Below are 18,699 nucleotides of genomic sequence, written 5' to 3' on the forward strand. Positions count from 1 at the left end.
ATGAACACTTCAGGCATTTGGTTGTGTAGGTCAGTGGTCCCCAACCTTTTTTGCGCCATGGACCGGTTTATGGCCGACAATATTTTCACGGACCAGTCTTTCAGGGGTTGCGGATAAATACAACAAAATAAAACCAGTACTGGTACCAAAAAAACAAGAAGATTTATTCATAACACACGGGAAAAGACCCAGGGAAACCGAGTTAACAATAAAACCGATAAAAAACCCTGAAAACCATAAATTCCATAAATCACACCCAAGCCTCAACTTTTGCGGCCCGATACCAAACGACTCGGGGACCGGTCCGTGGCCCAAAGGTTGCGAACCGCTGATGTAATTAACCCTCTGAAGTATTTACCAAGTACTCATTTATCCACTGAGAAGTCAGCAGGGCTCCTGAACAGGGCTAATTAACCTTGTTTCACTAAAATCTCACCAATAGTGATAGGGAGTAAGTAGCAATCCAACACTGCACTGCACCACATTCAAGAGCAATGCATGCTGGTGCCCAATGGCTCCCAACAGAAATCCTTATATCAACACACAAACGCAAACAAGAGAGTGTGAGGGAGAGAAGCAGAAGCCTCTTTTACTATTCTTCCTGTCAGTTTGCAGGGAAACACTTGCTGTCAACCACAAACAATTATCACGTATCACTTAAAACCAACCAAAGTAACAATCCATGCACATCTGTGCTCCATTTTGCACATACCCATAGTCAATTTAGCGCACCCAGGCATCCACACACTCTACCCACTTATATAGTAGGTGCATTTATACTTACTTTATATTTCAGACTGTTTATTTAAAAATAGCATGACTGACTATTTTTCATATAAGCTTTGATTTAGATGCTTCACCTCACTCTCCCACTCCTTTCTGTAGTTTATATATGTATACATTTAACCCACTGTGGCAGCATCTTCTCACTGATATCTGACATAACATAGCAGCAACTGGAACATAAAGTCTTAGTATTTCACGTCATGGCAGACAGTCCGCCATGACAATTTCGGATTAGGTCAAATACGTACACTCTTGGGTTTTATTGTGAACTATCACTTAAAATGCATATTTTTTAAATCATCAAAAAGGATCCCAAAACAGCCTAAATTTTGTCCGACATAATTTTAACCATCAAGGTTAAGCTTAAAACTGTGTGGAAAACCCACTCTGGCAACACTCGTGCCTTTAACTGTGAAATAAATATTTTTACCTAATAACTTAGGTTTGATTAAGAGTGGAAATAAATAGCTCGGCTCTTCTGAAGGATCATAAATTTTGGTTGGCAGATCTTTTAAAACTCACAAAATAGCATCTTGCATCTGCACGGGTAAATATTTTTAGACAATGTGTGAAAGATTTGCAATTTTACAGAGTGGTTAGGTCAGGGATTACCATGTTTTGGGTTTGACCAGTGGCTTCCTGAGGTCCCAATTTAGTAAGCTAAGTTTTAAACTAGCTTAGGTACGATATTCAAACTTGGTAATAGAATAGAATAAACCTAGAATAAACCTTTATTATCCCACAAATGAGAAATCTGGGATTTAATCATGAATTGGCAAAACGATGGAGCTGTTGCTCCAGTCTGTCATGTATTTTGATAATATTTTAATTGTAAACATCGGTTCTTTTATACATGATGATAACAAAACTTGATGATCTCTTATCAGAAATTACTTGGCTAAATTTGATCCTAAATCAAGTAAGTTTACCATTACATATATTTTCATTGTTACTGATGGAAAATTATCCTCCTAGTCTTTTTGGTAGATTTTGGAAATGTCTCATTTTCTCAACACCTACGTAATGAAAGCCGGTAACACGTTCTGCAGTTCTGATCTAATGATCACAAAACACCTCTCCATGAATTTATGGCTTATTGTTGGAATGTTGATTATTATTCCAAAAATTTTGAAGTGGACAGTCAGGCTGTCTACAGAGAAAAAAGACACACATATATTTATATAGAGTACAATCTTGTAAACAAATACCATCTTCTAGAGCAGTGCAGATTGTCTGACACCTCGTGGGGGGAAAGGCCTGAAAACAGGAACTGCACCTCTCTGGAGGCATTAAATCTGATTACAAAAAACACTGATCTAACTCTTTCCCTGAGATTAGGCAGTGATTTCAGTGTACAGAATTGGTATACTGTTGTAAAGGTGATTAATCAATCTGTTTCAAGCAGAAGTGGAAATTTACTGCGTCCCCACAGCTGAATCCCCCGTAGACTCCAGTTAAAATAGATGTCTGTTTGGTTCAAACTATTTAGCCAGCAGTCATGCAAAGGAGAATAATGAAAGCAACTGAGCTGCATGAAAGCCCCTAACTGTGGTGCTGAACACAACATGTTGAATGAATAACAACGCTGGGATCTGCAGCTCGAGTGAGCCTGACATCTTCATGTAAAATTACAACGTGACACGAGTGTGTGTTTGCAGGATGATCATAAACTGCCTAAACACTTATCATGCTTATCATGTGTGCCACAACAGAAGTTTGAACTGAGCTGATGTATTTCGGTAATGGTCTCTGGAGTCACGTCTTAAACCATCCCGGACTCATCGAATGTCTAAGAGCAGTGCGTCAAGCTGAGTTTGATCACGCCTTCCCTGTGCAGCTTGTAGAGCAGCTTGAACTCGCTGGGCAGCTGGTGGGTTTCCTGCCACTTAGTGGTGAATTTGGTCCCTTTCTTGTCGTAGTAGTGGTACGGCAGATCCTTGCCTGTGTTGGGGTCCCAGCCAAAGGGCCAGAAGCCGTAGAGGTGGATCTCGTCACATATTGCTGAGGCCAGGGTGTACATGAGAATACCAGTGCTGAGACGCTTGGGAGAGAGGTTTTTAGTCTTCCAGTATCTGAGAAGAAAACAAATAGATCACAAATTGACTGTAACTTTGTGTTGTCTGTTCAACATTTTATCATGTAATGTACAATTAAGCACATACATGTTTGGATGGTGATACAATTTTTGTGATTTTGTGTCTGTTCACCACCACAATGAGTTTTAAATCAAATAGTCAAGATGTGATGGAGGTGCAGATTTTCCATTTTAAATCAAGCGGTTTAACAAAAGTATTGATGTAACTAAAGTACAACCAGTCATTCACCAACTAATTATAGGCCTGTGTGGTCATGGTTTTAGTGTTTGCCACACTTTAAATAAAACTACCATGTTGGTGACACCAGGGTTTCAGAAATACTCCCACAATATGCCCACATTTACATCAGTCGGTGCTGTCATATCAATGCTTTCATATTAGCGGTGGATTAAATTGGTCTTTGTACTGCCTGTGGTTCAGTTTTACTTGTTACATATTAACAAGACATCCAATAACTCTCTGATTTTTAGCTCATCTGGCCAAAGGACAGCGGCCAGGTGTCTTTCCATCTGTCCATTTCATAGTTCATAATAATTATTATTCCTTCAAGATTACCACGCAGGTTTTTGTGAGATTGCGCAATGATCAACAATTGAATGTGATCAAGGTCAAGGTCACATGCATTTTCAAAGAATCACTTACTTGCTCCCAGAGTATTGGTCACATTTTAGTGAAACACGATTCATTTGTCCTGTTTAGGAGCCTCCCTGACTTCTCAGTGGATTTCAGTTCTCATTAGTTTGTGTAATACAGCCAAACAATAACAACAAAACTTATAGGTTCTGTGATTCACATATTACAATAACCTGTCAATTGTGATGGATCATGAGTCGGATGAGCTAAAACATCACTGGCATTCCAGTTATTGTTATCCTGTTTTTTCCTTTTGCATGTGCATCCTGTGTTCCTGTGTGCACTTCTTTGTCTGCATGAGTTTTGTCATTGGTCCCTCCTTCACTTATTTCTTGTTTTATTTTGAAGGTCATATCCTCAGGTGGTTGTCTGTGTGTGTGTGTGTGTTTTTTTACTGCCTTCCTCTGTTCTTTTCCCAGCTTTGTTAGTGTCCCTTCACTCGTACTGCGTATTTAGTTGCTGTCTTTCCTTTTGGTGTTAGTAAGGTTATAGTTTTTGCAAACCCTGTGTTTTCTCTGCTAGATTTCTGTGTTTGGGATTTATGTTAGTTTCTCATTTTGAGATGTTTCTTCGTGGATTTAAGTTGTTTTTAGGCTTTTTGGCTGCCAATAGAAGCAGCCTGTTTTATTTTGTTTTGTTTCTTTTTCTTCAGTGTGACATAAACCTCTCTGTTCAGTCAATAAAGTTAGAAAGCATTTCTACACCTAACCGATAAACATTTCTCTGAGCAACAGGTGGAGAACTGATTGAGGATTTTGCATGACTGGTTGACCTGGGATTTTTCAGTGGATGTGTGGTTTGAAATAAGGAAATAAGGTTTTTGGTTAACAGAAGCTTTAGCTATTTTAACATTGTGTCCCATAGTATAAAATTTAAAACTACAGACCTATGATAGGTCTATAGTCTACTGTCATTTATTCATAGACTTACAGTACAGTATTGCAGTACAGTAGCATGATAGTCTTTATAAAGGCTGCAGTAAATTGTGAATTCTGATGATTATTAAGCATAATAAAAAATTCTTTATTGCGGAAATGTTTCATTTTCTGTGATAATTAAAAAGCCTATGGAAAAATCACATTGGTTTCCAGGTTTGCCTAAAAAATCCTCCATCCCTGCAAAGCTCAACAGTAATCAGATCTTACTTGTTCACATCGTGCATGATATTTCCTGGCCAGGCCAGTTCAATCTTCAGCTGTCCCTTGTGCTCCACAAAGAAATCCACCAAGGTCCGAGTTACTGTAGCTGAGGTATGAAGGAAGAAGGCAGGGATCCACAGGATGGCTCCCTCCAGTTTCTTTAGGTTGAGGAAGAAATTATTTCTGTCTTGAATGGTCAGCAGGTTATTGTAATACCTCTCCAGGATGCTGGGGTTAAAGGTGGTCAGGTTGGTCTTCTTGCCTACATCCTTGGAGTAGATGTCGGTGGGGGCAAAGTTGCAGCGGAAGACAAAATCGGCTTGGTCAATTTCAGGGCCACAGTGGCTGCCGGTAAGAATGCCACTATTTCCCACCACGGCACACATGCTGTAGTGCTTATTGAGGATGGGAGAGGTGTCGGGAAGCAGGGATTTGAAGTTGTTACTGATGGAGAAAACATACTTGTGGCTGGAGTAGTCAAAGTGCATCAGCTGGCCAACACGCACGCTGTTCTTCGTAAGGGAAAAGTTGTTGGGAATGTCGATGTAGTTGAAGATATCTTTCCTGAAAAAAACAAAGATGTTAAAAAAAAGTCCAAAACCAATCACAGCGACTACATCCCTTTTTTATTTACAGAATGTTACAGGCACATACATACATACATACATACATACACACATACATACATGCATACATGCATATATATATATATATATATGTACACATATATCCCATATAACAAATATACAAAATTAGACACACAAACAATTCACTTGTTGGTTTTGAATGTTGGTTGGACAACACAAGCAAACAGAAGACAAAATGAAGAGGAAGGATGTTTTATGCTGTCTGATTTCCAGACCAGAAAATACTCAAGTTTCACAAAGAAGACAAGCAGAATTCAGTTAGGAGTCAAATCTTTTACCTCTGATGATAAAAAGCTGTCTTGTTGAACTTCCATTTGGACGGTTTTCCTTGGAGCTCTTCGTTTAGGGCATTAGTTAAGGGGATGAAGGAGGGGTCCAGGAAATTCATGGCGAACTGAGACCTGAAATTAATGTCCACAAAACATTGGAAGCTGAGTCATCATGTAATAACAGCAGCAGCTATACTGGCTGCTGTTTAGAAAGATCCAATCAGATCTGCTCCTGGCACACTTTGGTCAATCTGCTTTTCATATCAGTCCCTCAAAAGACTTTCATGTTTAGAATAATTACAGTTAAAAATGTTCAAATGATTCAACTGTTTTTTTTGTTTTTTCTCTTTAAAGAGGAGAGTGGGAAAAATGAAAATATTTAGATATTTTTCTAGTTAAAACAGGCCTAAATGAGTTTAGACCCCTTTGGGTTTTTATTTTATTTATTTATTTATTTATTTATTTATTTATTTATTTATTTATTATTTGTAGAGAGCCCCTAAAAACTATTATTAGTATTAATTGTGGCATATTTTATTATTATTTTCTGGAGTTATCTTCTAATGGTTTATTTTCCTGACTTTTCTATTGACGACAGTACAGGAAAGAATGAAAACAGGTTTTATGTCCAGTGTTGCTAATGTCATGATGTTACAGAGCGCTCACACACAGGCGTGGCTCGTGGCTTCTCAAGAATAATAAGACTTTTGTTGCTGCAGCAGAAAGAACACGAAGAGATAATTACATGACACAAATCAGTGATGCAGAATTAAAACACACTTTAACTGAAATACAACAAAACATTGCCATGACTTATAAAACTCATGTGCATTATTATTTTAGTTTGTTACAAATTTTGATTCCTATTCTGATTAAATTGGGTTTCAGTGTTTGTTTACGATATGCTCCAGATCCAGGTGACAGCAAGTCAAATAGATGTTACCTGTCTTCGTCCCACAGCAGCCTGTATTCAGTTTGAATATTGCTATAAACTGATATGGATCAGTTTGGCTTCCATTCACTGTAACAATTCACCAAAAATTATAAAGCTGTAGTTTTTGTTTTACCCACATTCGCATAACTAAGCAGTGTGTTGTCTTTTTGTCGACTGGGAATCCCCCCGCTCGCTCTTATAATAAGTATTATTTTATTATATTTTTGTCATTTTCCAGTTTCTATTTGAGTGAGGAGGATGGAGAGCGAGGGGGAGGACAGAGAGATCCTACAAGAAAAGTAAAAAGGAGGGAGCAAATAGTCAAGGTAGCTGGAAAAACAAAAGTTATTTTTCATATGCAGTTTTTTATGTAAATGGTAAATGGCCTGTATTTGTATAGCGCTTTACTAGTCCCTAAGGACCCCAAAGTGCTTTATACAATCAGTCATCCACCCATTCACACACTGGTGATGGCAAGCTACATTGTAGCCACAGCCACCCTGGGGCGCACTGACAGAGGCGAGGCTGCCGGACACTGGCGCCACCGGGCCCTCTGACTACCACCAGTAGGCAACGAGTGAAGTGTCTTGCCAAGGACACAACGACCGAGACTGTCCAAGCTGGGGCTCGAACCGGCAACCTTCCGATTACAAGGCAAACTCCCAACTCTTCATGGAGGCTGTTGTGCTTTCCAGTAGCAGACTTAAAAAAGAGACTTTGTATTGTATGAATTCAGAAACCTTTACATAAAACAACTCTATTATCAGTTTGTTTTGTGTGATTTTCTAGTGTCTGTACTGAATAATGATACTTTAAATGCTTGATGATTTGGTGAACTGAAATAATGTTGTGCATGTTTCTCCGTTATTGAGTGTGTCATGAATCTCTGTGTACAGGCAGGAGATTGGACCCAAAATGCAGGACCCACAACACACAGCGATGAACTCAAAATACAGCTTTATTTACTGACTCAAAGGAAAGATATCAAACTAAACTAGACTGGGAAAATATAAACTAAACTTTACCGAAAGGCACACAAGGGATCACACAGCATGAGGGACGGCGCGACATGGAACATAGGGAGATTCTGACATAAATACACAGAAGGTAATGAGGGACGTGGGAACAAACGGGGAGCACAGATGATGAGGGTTACACATAACAAGACAGGGAGGACACGGAACTGACAATACTGACCCAAGACGCGGACCTTAAACGTAACACAGGAAGGACACAGAGACGCAGACAGGAGGGGGGAGAGAGATCACGGGGAGATCACAGACATAACAGGTTGGGGAAACACGATAAACATGATGGAATAAAACACAAGGGGAAAAGGGCACACGAATTCACAATTAAATAAACACAAACACACAAAGGGAGACAGAGGGCAAAGACATAAGGGGAAATCTAATCAACCATAGGCTGCTGAACAGACAACCCAGGGATCTTAAGAATGCAAATGAAACTTAATACAGAATGACAAAACTCACAAAACTCAAAACATTGGGTCAGAAGTCCCGGGACCATGACAGAGCCTTTGCCTGGGTTTGATAACTAAAGAGTCCGCCTTAAAAACGGGTGGATTCGATTGAAATCTGATCAATAACTCTAAATTATTCATTCTTAGACACTACACTTAGACACTATAATAGGTCATCCAATTAATTGGGTTGCTTTTGAAAGTAACGTTGTAATGTTTATTCAATTAAATGGAGGTTTGCAAATGTGAAAAGGATTGATTACATTTGGAAACAGCATACTCCATTAACATTAATTACAAGGTACTGCATGAATGACATTATGATTGGAAGCTGAGGCCCACTTAAAGTTTGAACCTGGACAGCAAGTATTTATAGAAGGTAAAGTATGAAGTCTGGAGTCGTGCACAAAAGGCCACACTGTTTACATCAACCCAATTCTGCATCTGATCATCCATCCTCATTGTGATGGAAAAAAAATCTCACTCACCGAAAGCCTGCATGAAACATAATCCTCGGGCCTCCCATGTAGTATTTGGAGGAGGAGAAGAGGCTGTCTTTTCTCAGAGACACGTAGCTGATGAGGGATAAAATGAGCACGGCGACGCACAGAATAACCAAACCCAGGGCCTTGGCGATGCGGACCATCTTGGGAGCGTTTTCATTCCTTGTATGTAGCTGCAGCGAGGTGTTGGCCTGCGTTGTTATTCCCGGGTCTGCACAGCGCTGCCGCCAGTCTGAAAAGCACACATAAACTGGCGCTCATCGGCTCATATAATCGTGTAAAATGGACGGGTGGTGATTTTCTGCGGCTGCATGATAAGGATGCCGCTGCTCGGTCCGCGCTCATTCCTCTTCCTCTCCTCTGCGGCTCGAAACCATCCAGGCTGCCGGGTTAATCAAGGAGATGGGAGCAGAAATGCGTGTCAACACATCCCAGACAGCTCCACCGCAAGCCGCGTACTTCAGCAGCACCAGCTGCACCAGCAGCATCACCACCTCCAATCCCACCCCCTCACACTCACGCTGATGCAGCTTTCGGCACAAAGAGACGCTTGTTCGGTAATTAGTTGAATGGGGCTGGCAGAAGATTTAAAACTTCCGAGCATCAGTCTAATAAGTTAAGTCATGCGCACTGGAATTTAATCTCGATATCCCGGCAGGGCATACATTTTAGTATTTAACTGTATTTTCGTTTTATGGAGTTTTTTTTACTGTACAAGACTTTCTGGGCCACCTGTGTTACTTCATCAATTCACTTACTATGTACAGGTATTGCTGTCAGATGGTAAATGCCTAACAGCCTCTAAACAAATAGAACGGTAAATAGACTGCAGCATGCATTTAACACAGGGGGCATCCGGACTTAAACCAGAGACCTCTTGAGCTGCAGTCAAATGCTCTACCACTGAGCTATACCCCCTATTCCCTTTCACGTGTTTAAATTGTTTGTTTATATACATATATACAGTTTATCCAGTCTAACGTATTCCTGTAGTACAAACCTGATACTGTCGATTTTGATTGTTTGTTAAACAGTAACACAAACAACAGCATCTGGATTTGAACTGGAGACAATCTAAGCTGCAGTGCTCTTCCACTGAGTTATCTCCCCTGTGTATGACTGCACACAGTGTGGAACTTGAGGTCTCATCTTTCAGTTGTGGCGCTCTGGGCTTGTTTTCTAATGCATTCTGATATTTAATCTCAACACTGAAGCTCAAATGAAAAGCAGGTAAAAGCTGAGTAATTTATTAGGGTGAAAACAATCTGCGGTCATACAAATAAAGTTAATGGGTTTTATATACTGGGTTTTAACTGATTGAATTTCCTTTACTGTCTTTTTGGTGCTGAAAAGTACACAAAACAAAAGCAAGCACAGGTCAGAATTTAGAACAAAAAATAAATGCTAAAATGTGTGAGAGGAGCAGATCACCTGCTCACATATCATCATATCCTTATTGTCACAATAAAGCCTCTGCATGTCCTGCTTCTTTAGCCAGTGTTAGCACACTGGCACACTGTTGGACAGCAGCTGACATTAAGAATTTTATCTGCCTTTCAGAGATGTTTTTACAGGTTGACAGGCAGGAAGGATTTACTTTTACTCTTTTATAGAGAGACCTAAGTGCTATTAGATTAATGAATCTGCAGAGTGTGATTTTTACATCTAGGCAGTCTTCTAAAGGAGAACTCTTGATCTGCAGTGACCTATAGTGTGTGCCTCTCAATGACTCTCTACAATAGTAGTGCTTAACAGGGATTTTGGGGGTATAGCTCAGTGGTAGAGCATTTGACTGCAGATCAAGAGGTCTCTGGTTCAAGTCCGGATGCCCCCTTTTTTTTTTTATATCAGAATTGCGTTTATTGACCATGTATATGCACCATGTATCACTGTATAACAAACAGTATCAGGTTTGTACTACAGGAACTATATAGATAAATACATAGATAGATATAGATATATAGTTTAAGCTAAAGAGTTCCTGTAGTACCAACCTAATACTTAAAAAGTGATATTAAAAAAAAAAAAGGTGGCATCCAGATTTGAACCGGAGACTTCTTGACCTATGGTCAAATGCTCTACCACTGAGCTACACACCCTACAGCAAGTAGCTCTGCATCATTAACACTGGTTCTCAAGCGATCTACACATGGCCCACATACCGCAAAGAATGACGGCCCTTTGGTGGCCCAGACCTGGTTTGCCAGAGGTGGCCCACACATGGGCCAGCACAAGGTCAGTTTCAGACACACTGGTGGTCCTTTGCTAGCCCATGTGTGGATTACCTCTGGCAAACCTGATCTGGGCCACCAAAGGGCCATCATTCATTGCGGTATGTGGGCCATGGTGTAGGTGGTGTGCAGCCACGGGCCAGTTGTAGACACACTGCTGGCCCTGTGCTGGCCCAGAACAGACAGTTGTTCTGTTCAGACAGTGAATGGACTGATTTTTATATAGCGCTTTTCTACTCTCCCAGATTACTTACTTAAAGTGCTCTATACAACATGTCACATTCACCGACTTTCGCTTAACTGAGTGCTTCCTAACTACATTCATACACATTCACACTCTTGACATGCAGACTGGAGGAGCCAGGGATCAAACCACTAACCTTCAATCAGTTTGTAACCTGGTCTACCACCTGAGATATGGCATGCCATCGCATAAACAGTGGCATCATTGCCAGACCTGGCACACATCTGGTTGGCATACACTCTGCCAAAACACCAGTCAGTCAGAAGTGCCAGCTTGATGCCAGATCTGAGCCAGACCTGTTTTCTGTAGGCCTGGGCCTCATAAACCAAACCACAACCAAGCCAGATATGGCATGCCATCACATAGACAGTGCCATCTATGCCAGGCCTGGCCCATATGTGGATGACATACGTCTTATCATGCCAGAAGTCAGCCAGCAGTGCCGACTTGATACCAGATCCGGGCCAGACCTGCTTGCCATGTGGCCACTAACACACACACAGACACAGTTACTTTACCAACTGACCCCTGAGCTCCTAAGTGTCCCTCAAACCTCATTCAGGGATCCACTCCTTTACTTCACTGTCACTCCCTGAAAGCTCACTGTCCTCACTTTCTGAGGACAGAAAGTGCACATTCCCTTGGTTTCCTTCCATAAAAGGTATTCACATCCATGTCCTGTAATTATGAGTAGATTGTAAAGTAAAAAACATTGACTATGATCATATAAATGCACACAAACACATCTCTACACACATATGCAAATGCATTATATTGCCTGAAAAAATTGGGCTAACTGCGCAGTTTTGCCTTGAGGTAACGAATGAAAATTAATTAGTTTCAGTCATGCCAGCTAAACAGAATTAACTTTTTGGGGTAAGTTTTGTAGTGCATTATTATTTATAATATATCTATTTGTAATATCAGCAAGGCAAATTACTCATTCGTCACAGATCATTTTCTATAGCAACATCTATTTTGTTAGAAGAAGGGGGTATCCGGATTTGAACCGGAGACCTCTTGATCTGCAGTCAAATGCTCTACCACTGAGCTATACCCCCTTATTGATGTCACCCTAAACTATGGAATCTGAAGGCATCACGTGATTCTGTGACACAAAACACAGTAAACACAAAAGAAAAAGAAAAAAAAAGCTAAAAATACAGAAAACTCCCCTCAAGGGCCGTGATTCCACTTTTAAACACACAAATAAACAAACCAGCAGTTCAGGGTTACGTCTAAATTTGGACAATACTGAGCCTGTTCCTGGTGTAGAATCTTCACATCCACATTAAACAAATATGTAGAACTGCTTTCTTTCAATATTCTTAAAAATCTAAAAGATTAAATTAAAACCCTTTTCTCAGTCTTTCAGTTATCTGCCACTTCTCCATGTCATGCGTTGCATGTCTACTCTCTCCTATAGCTTTGTTCTTCTATTTTGTCTCTTCTCTTTCCCCTCACCTACTAGCCCAAGACAGCAGCTCTCTTCCTGTTAAAAGAGAGTTCTTCTTCCCCACTGTCCGAAAGTGCTGCTCAAAGGTGATCATTTGAATGTTGGGTTGGGGGATTTTTTTTTTTTTTTGCCATTATAAGGGTTGTAGGGTCTTCATAATACACTTTGAGACAAAAACAAATCTAACTGAATTAATCTTAGAGGTCAAAATGATAAGACTTGACAAAACCTCAAAAAGTAAGAAAATAAAAACAGAACAAAACACTTAAAAAGTATTTTTTTAATTGGAGGGATTATTACTGACCTTCCAACATATTTCACATTATATCTTAATACAATACACATTAAGCACCATGTTTTTTTCTTATTTTTTTTTTTACATGTTATGTACATTTTTTTAAAATGTTTTTTTCAGTAAGCTTATCTTGGTAAACATGAAAACATTCACTGTCACATATTAAAAATCATCCATGCATTTACAGGCTGGTATTTTCCCACCACAACGTCATATATTTCACATTAGAATAACATTTGTTAGTTAGCACACTGACATCTGCAGAATACTGTGAGTATGTGTGGCATATAATATATATATTAAGAAACAATAAAAGGATGTGGATGTGCTAGTGTGTTAGCTGGTACTCAACAGTGAAGGTGTCTAATTACTGACATCCTAAAGTTGTTACTTGTGCCTCACTAGTTTTCCTGGAATGTGTCGAGATTAGACACAAACAGAAGACATTCACATGTATTGCCATTGAGCTGCCGAGATATTGCAAATTTCGATTTTGCACTATTATGATATGTTTTTGTTTTTTAGTTTGTTTTACATCAGAATAACAGTAAAATGAATTAACACAGGCACTTAATAATCCAAACCCGTCACTTGGCATACATACGATACACGATACACAAGTGAAACACACAGGTCTGCCCTGAAATCTGTTACAGTTCAGGGGACAAATACACATCTGGTGTTACTGCACTACTGGGAGTCGTTATTCTCTGCAGTTGAGAAAAGTGGAAGGGAAGAAGGCTCCTTCACCGTCGCTTCCTAACGAGCCGCATGGGCTGTCCTCTTCGCAGCTCATGTCCTCACAGGAGTCCTCGCTATGAGACAAGACAGCATTAATACTCAATGCTTCCTTTGTTTAATCGTTACAACCCTACTTACAGTCATTTTGAATGGGATTTAAGCAAAGTCCCACTCGAAACAGCACCAGCACCGTTATTTTTATAGCATTTTCCAAATTGACTTTGATTTCATTGGTTACTGCTGGATAAAATCTTAATCTTGAACAGAATCTGTTATATCTGATAGAAAAACACCTAGAAGCTTTCCTGATTTGACCTAAAATAAGGTTTTAAACAAGCAGCAACCTCCGCAGCAGAAAAACTGAAGTGCCTCTCGTGGCTGCGTGAAGCTGATGGTGGAATTAAGGGTGTGGCTGCCTCACACAATAGGACAGTGTCCCATCATAAGCAGCTTTAGCCAATCGCTCTGCCTCACTTTGGGTAATGTGACTCAGTGAAGTGGAGTCTTCACTGTTCAATTTTAGTGAGTAATGTTCTACATTTTGATGCATGCTCAGCCAGTCAGATAAAGCAATCCCAGAAAGTTGAATCTGTTCATCTGGACACGGCGTCAGAAAACATTACGTCCAGATGAACAGAATTAACTTTCTGGGACTGATGTTTTATCATATTTGTAGGTGACCTTCTACTAATAATAAGATTTTTGGGTGTGTGTTTCTGTCAACAGTTTGTAGATGTAGCTTCCCTGCTAGTGTGAGCAAAAAAGATTCAAAAATGAATAAAAGAGAAAACATATTTGATACAGCGGTTGCCAAAACCCTTAGAATTCAGGTTCAAAATGCAGAGTCCTAACTCACAGAGTAAAGTTAGTCTTTGTTTGTATTTTCCTCTGGAAGTTTCTACATTTCTACCACCATCTTTGCTCTCCAAGAGCCACGCCTCACTCTTTTAATGTTTCTGGTTTTGGTTTAGTAGTGAAATCAACTAAGGGAATAATGAGTCCAGAGTTCTATTAATGCTAACCATAACCTAACTGAAAGTTAATCGAGAATAATTCTTCTTCAGCACATATTTAACCAATCATTTTTACAATTCTGCTGTAAAATTAGAACTTGAAAAATGACGTTTTGACTTTTCTTAAGCCATTTGTACACAGCGGTTCTGCAGGCTCTAACCTGCTGGATCTTGAAAAAACAAAACAAAACACACACACACACAAAGTATGCATGTTAGTACTAATATGTGAAGGACAAATTTGTGTTATCTGAATGCAGCTTTACAGATCCTCTTACAAAGTAAATACAATAAGCATGTATGGAGGCTAGGTGGAAAAATAAAAGGCGAATCTATTTTTTCACCTGCTGATCCAGCTTATCATCACTTTTTAATACAGTTGCATCCATAGAGCACACATCTCTTTTTTAGGGCATGTTTTATTGTGAGAATTGTGTGTCAAATTATGTACACTAGAGAGAGTCAATATGCAGGACAGAGGATCAAAGGATAAACATAGCAGTCTAACATAAACTGTATCCTAGTATAAAGTCCGTGCGATGTTAGATTGCACTGATATGAGGAGAGATCGGCTAAAACTCCTAAGCGTTCATTGCTATCGACTGTGCTGTTTCCTGTAGTTACCTCTTCTAAACCACTGCATTCCATTAATGTGAATGCATTTGCTGTGTGCTACACATGAGCTGTGGAAAATATTCTGACCTGATTTTATCATAATTATCCCATTTAGTTTTCCAAGGAGCCCAGCACACCCGAGAAATCATTATAACACAAAGAAAGTAGAAAAGATTAACTATTAACCTCTCGCTTTCATCCCAGCTTCTCTCGGGAATAGTTGGCAGACCGGGCACACTGAAGTGACTAGTTTGGAGATTCTGAGCCGTCCTCCTTGACACGATCCAAACAAGCTTTTTGTTGTCTGGTTTGTTGCATTCGCTCGAGCGGTACTCCACCATGCACTTGGCCACATGTTCCTTCCAGTGGAGTAGCTCGCTGTCACTGATCTGAAGAGAAGAAGAAAAACAGGAAACATCTGAGAGGTTACAAACAGGAATGGCCTTAAAATATATATTTTTTAACAGTTTTCCCATGCACTCTACATGCATTTGGCCAGGCAACAATAAGTAATTTTACACATTTTACAGTCTCCGCGGGATTACACCGGCCAAACTGCAAACAAGTTTTCTGAACACAATTATCTTTAAAAATATAACAGGCTACATTTACACACCAGATACAGGTGCTTCATCTGGGGGAGTAACATTTACTCTTGACTTTTGTTTATAGGTTAGACTTTTAGGTTAGACTGGATTTTTAAGGGTTTTAAAAGCATATTAGTGGTCACCATGTCTGCTGCGAAACATTGAGAGGGGGCACTGTATTACCTGTGCACTCTTACTCATTTTTTATTTATAGAAATCATAAATATTAATAAACAACCATAACCAGTAACCCACAACCAACTCTCTTTAGCTCTTTTCTGATGCTAAAAATGACACATTGACAAGATTACACTGCCAAGAGGCCTGCTAGATAATGGTAGTTATTTAGCCAGGGAGCATAACAGCAGATGTGTATAGTATATATGCCAAAATACCAAAGATTAAGGGAGAAACTTTGTCTGCTGCTTGTAAATTTTTCAGTTTTAATAAAAATTAGACTTGTTTTGCAGTCATGTCTGGTCGCACCGTTTCTGTTTGGACTTTCATGCTGAGTGGGGTGAGGCAGCTCCTCCAAACACAGGGATAGGTGAAACAAAGACAACATGTTTTTGGCTGGAGACAGAAAAGTTGGTGCCAAACGGGTTGGAAGAAAATAGCCTCAAATCCTCATTTCACAGCTGTGATAAGACTACAGTGAAACTGCCAAAACATTAAAAACCACAACATCAGGGATGTGGAAGCTCATCTGGCTCCATCACAATTCCCGAGTTGCTGCCCATTGAAAGAAAAAGAAAGAAAGAAAAGAATTAAAAATGTGACCTTGACCTTGGGCAAAAGTTGGGTGAAGACGCATTAGTTGATAATTATGTGCAATCCTGATTAAATAATGACCAATATTGTAGCAGGAGTCGCAATTCTTGTGAACTGTGAACAGATGCATGGATGGATGACGGACTCCTGACTCATACGGTAAGTACATTAAACCTTCAGCTCGATGAGCTAAAATATCATCAAACAAAATTTTTCTTGTGAAAAGTACACTATAAAAACTAAAAACTAATATGATAATACCCTGATAATACCCTTGTTACTAATATATTATGATGGAATAATACTGACTGTTTGAGAGAGGATTTAGCTGCTGCACCCTATTCTCTTCATACCTTTACATGTCTTTGGAACTGCTGGACAGTCTTCAACAACATGGCTGACTGGAGGGCTTCAAACTCCTGAGCAATGAGGGCCAGCGCCAGCACGGATGGCTGTGAAGAGGAACAGATTAATTAGTCCTGATACTCCAAACTAATGCTGCTATGCTGTAAAAGTGTCACCTTGCTTACTTTTGCTTTAGAGAAAACAAGCCGGCATAAGCAGGCTTTTAGCTGGGCTTCCAGTCTCCCAATGCTTGGGATCTCCTCCCTTAAAATATAGAGGGAATCCTAATGTGATCTGCTAGTACAAGCCTCAGTCAGCAGTAACTATTTGACCAGCTCCAATCAGTCTGGAGCAGCATTAGCAACAAGAAAAAGTAAATACAAAAAAATATTTACCTTCCAGCAGACAGGGATGTGAAGGCGGAGTAGTAGAGGTGTAGAAAGGTTAAGGCTGTCACTGCTTTGGGCTCCACACTGAGCTTCTCTGAGATGATCTTCTCCATACGACACAGGTCTGACACGGTGAACTTGCTTTGGCTGATGCGAATAAGCTCATGAGTGGGTGAGACATTGCTTTCCTCCTCAACCATTTTGGCAGCAATGTGAAGACAGCAAACTCCAATACAGGGCAAATGCTTAGGCTGCACCTATCATCAACAGAAATGAGCCAAAATCCAATGAATCAAAGTCAAAGGAGACTAAAGGACATTAAACATGCACAGTTGCAGTCTTGGCGTTTAACTTGGAATTCTTACTTTCATAATGGTGAGAAATCTATCAAGTAAATTGACAGCTTGAACAAAAGTTTGGGTGCAGTAGCCAAAGAAGCTGGTCAGGCTCCACAGTTCTTCCACTCTGGTGTCTCTGCATTTTGCAGATACTCCGCTGTGATTCTACAAATGTACCACTATATATTAGAAAGGCATCACTGAAAATAGCAGTCATTTTAGCAAACACATATGCCTGCAAACACAGCTTAAAAAAAAAACTCCACAAAAACAAAAGTAGGTCAGTGGGCTACCTCTGTGGAGGCAGACTCCATCAACTTCAGGCCAGTCTCCCTGGGAAGAAAGTTGTACTCTGTCGCACAGCATGACTTCAACTCTTTCAAGAGCAAACTGTCAACGTCCTGAAGATCCCTCATCTGGAAAACAACACAGTGTAATATTTGTTTATTATTTTCCATTAAAATCCAAGAGACTGTCAGAGTAACCCTATGTTGACTGTAACTGTTGCCTCCTAAACCACACCTACAGGCTGTCCGGTATCCCTACGAAAAAATAAATAAATAAATAATCTGGTATATAACCTGACGATCGTTACAATATTATAAGTGATTTATTAAGTGAATGCATAAAATATGCCGAAGCACAACTACTAAACCACCACCAAATCGAAGTAGATGTAGATATTTGAGCTAAATGACCACTGACCTGAAACTAGGTCACCGGGCTAATCCAAACAGGGAGAGGATTTCATATTACAGACGGGGCTGAGTTAATAGAGCTAGGCTATTTCCTTCTTTTGGGTTTTAGAAATTGTGTTTTGAAAAACAAAAACATCAATAATTGCCAAAAAAAACCCAAAAAACATTCGGGGGGCGTCACCCACACAAAGTACTCCAGCGTAAGCTAACTTAGCTAGCGCTAATCAAGCAGTCGTTTTACCTTGCCCAGGAGCGGAAGGCGTGCAGGATAGTAACAGCTCCGTGAATTCAATTCAGATTTCACTCCTCCATGTTTCCATTTTGATTGGGATGATTGACGAGAAATAATAAAATAAGACCTCGATCACCGTCGAAGAGCGACGACCCCCTCCCCGCCGCCCGTAATAAACAAGCAGCTCCGGACCTGCTGGGGAAAACTACTTTAACCATCATGCATCTCTAGAAACGCAACGTCTTGCCTGTTGG

General features: G+C 40.0%; 2 protein-coding genes and 2 non-coding genes across 5 annotated transcripts; 1 reads left to right on the forward strand and 3 right to left on the reverse strand.

Moving 5' to 3' along the window:
• Positions 1 to 1,769: 1,769 nt before the first annotated feature.
• LOC120745807 (sia-alpha-2,3-Gal-beta-1,4-GlcNAc-R:alpha 2,8-sialyltransferase-like) lies at positions 1,770 to 8,998 on the reverse strand. The gene is made up of 4 exons (XM_040050965.1): positions 8,476 to 8,998; positions 5,580 to 5,702; positions 4,661 to 5,218; positions 1,770 to 2,858 (listed from the first exon to the last, which is right to left on the reverse strand). Exons 1-4 carry the CDS (start codon positions 8,631 to 8,633, stop codon positions 2,576 to 2,578), a joined length of 1,122 nt encoding a protein of 373 aa, XP_039906899.1. The 5' UTR covers positions 8,634 to 8,998; the 3' UTR covers positions 1,770 to 2,575.
• Positions 8,999 to 10,252: 1,254 nt separating this feature from the next.
• trnac-gca lies at positions 10,253 to 10,324 on the forward strand. Its single transcript has one exon. It is a non-coding gene; the product is annotated as a tRNA-Cys (tRNA).
• Positions 10,325 to 11,954: 1,630 nt separating this feature from the next.
• On the reverse strand, positions 11,955 to 12,026 carry trnac-gca. The gene has a single exon. It is a non-coding gene; the product is annotated as a tRNA-Cys (tRNA).
• Positions 12,027 to 12,788: 762 nt separating this feature from the next.
• On the reverse strand, positions 12,789 to 18,612 carry LOC120745866 (cyclin-G2-like). 2 transcript variants are annotated; one of them, XM_040051062.1, is made up of 8 exons: positions 18,455 to 18,610; positions 17,809 to 17,931; positions 17,543 to 17,680; positions 17,184 to 17,434; positions 16,974 to 17,052; positions 16,797 to 16,895; positions 15,272 to 15,474; positions 12,789 to 13,531 (listed from the first exon to the last, which is right to left on the reverse strand). In XM_040051062.1, the coding sequence occupies exons 2-8, from the start codon at positions 17,929 to 17,931 to the stop codon at positions 13,420 to 13,422; spliced, it is 1,005 nt and encodes a 334-aa protein (XP_039906996.1). In that variant the 5' UTR covers positions 18,455 to 18,610; the 3' UTR covers positions 12,789 to 13,419. The 2 variants fall into 2 exon arrangements, with proteins under 2 accessions (XP_039906996.1, XP_039906997.1); XM_040051063.1 differs by lacking the exon at positions 17,543 to 17,680 and having other exon boundaries at positions 18,455 to 18,612.
• Between the last annotated feature and the right edge of the window lie 87 nt (positions 18,613 to 18,699).

Source organism: Simochromis diagramma, unplaced genomic scaffold (assembly GCF_900408965.1).
Source record: "Simochromis diagramma unplaced genomic scaffold, fSimDia1.1 OVJJ01000131.1, whole genome shotgun sequence".
NCBI classification, from domain to species: Eukaryota; Metazoa; Chordata; class Actinopteri; order Cichliformes; family Cichlidae; genus Simochromis; species Simochromis diagramma.

What these genes read in the sequence shown, in the direction of transcription:
- LOC120745807 (XM_040050965.1), bottom strand. Translation starts at nt 8,633, where the DNA reads ATGGTCCGCATCGCCAAGGCCCTGGGTTTGGTTATTCTGTGCGTCGCC. An exon ending in ATGTTTCATGCAGGCTTTCG is followed by an intron (nt 5,703 to 8,475) that starts GTGAGTGAGATT and finishes CATTAATTTCAG; the next exon opens with GTCTCAGTTCGCCATGAATT. An exon ending in ACAGCTTTTTATCATCAGAG is followed by an intron (nt 5,219 to 5,579) that starts GTAAAAGATTTG and finishes TGTTTTTTTCAG; the next exon opens with GAAAGATATCTTCAACTACA.
- LOC120745866 (XM_040051062.1), bottom strand. Translation starts at nt 17,931, where the DNA reads ATGAGGGATCTTCAGGACGTTGACAGTTTGCTCTTGAAAGAGTTGAAG. An exon ending in ACATCCCTGTCTGCTGGAAG is followed by an intron (nt 17,053 to 17,183) that starts GTAAATATTTTT and finishes CTATATTTTAAG; the next exon opens with GGAGGAGATCCCAAGCATTG. An exon ending in AGTTCCAAAGACATGTAAAG is followed by an intron (nt 15,475 to 16,796) that starts GTATGAAGAGAA and finishes TCTTCTCTTCAG; the next exon opens with ATCAGTGACAGCGAGCTACT.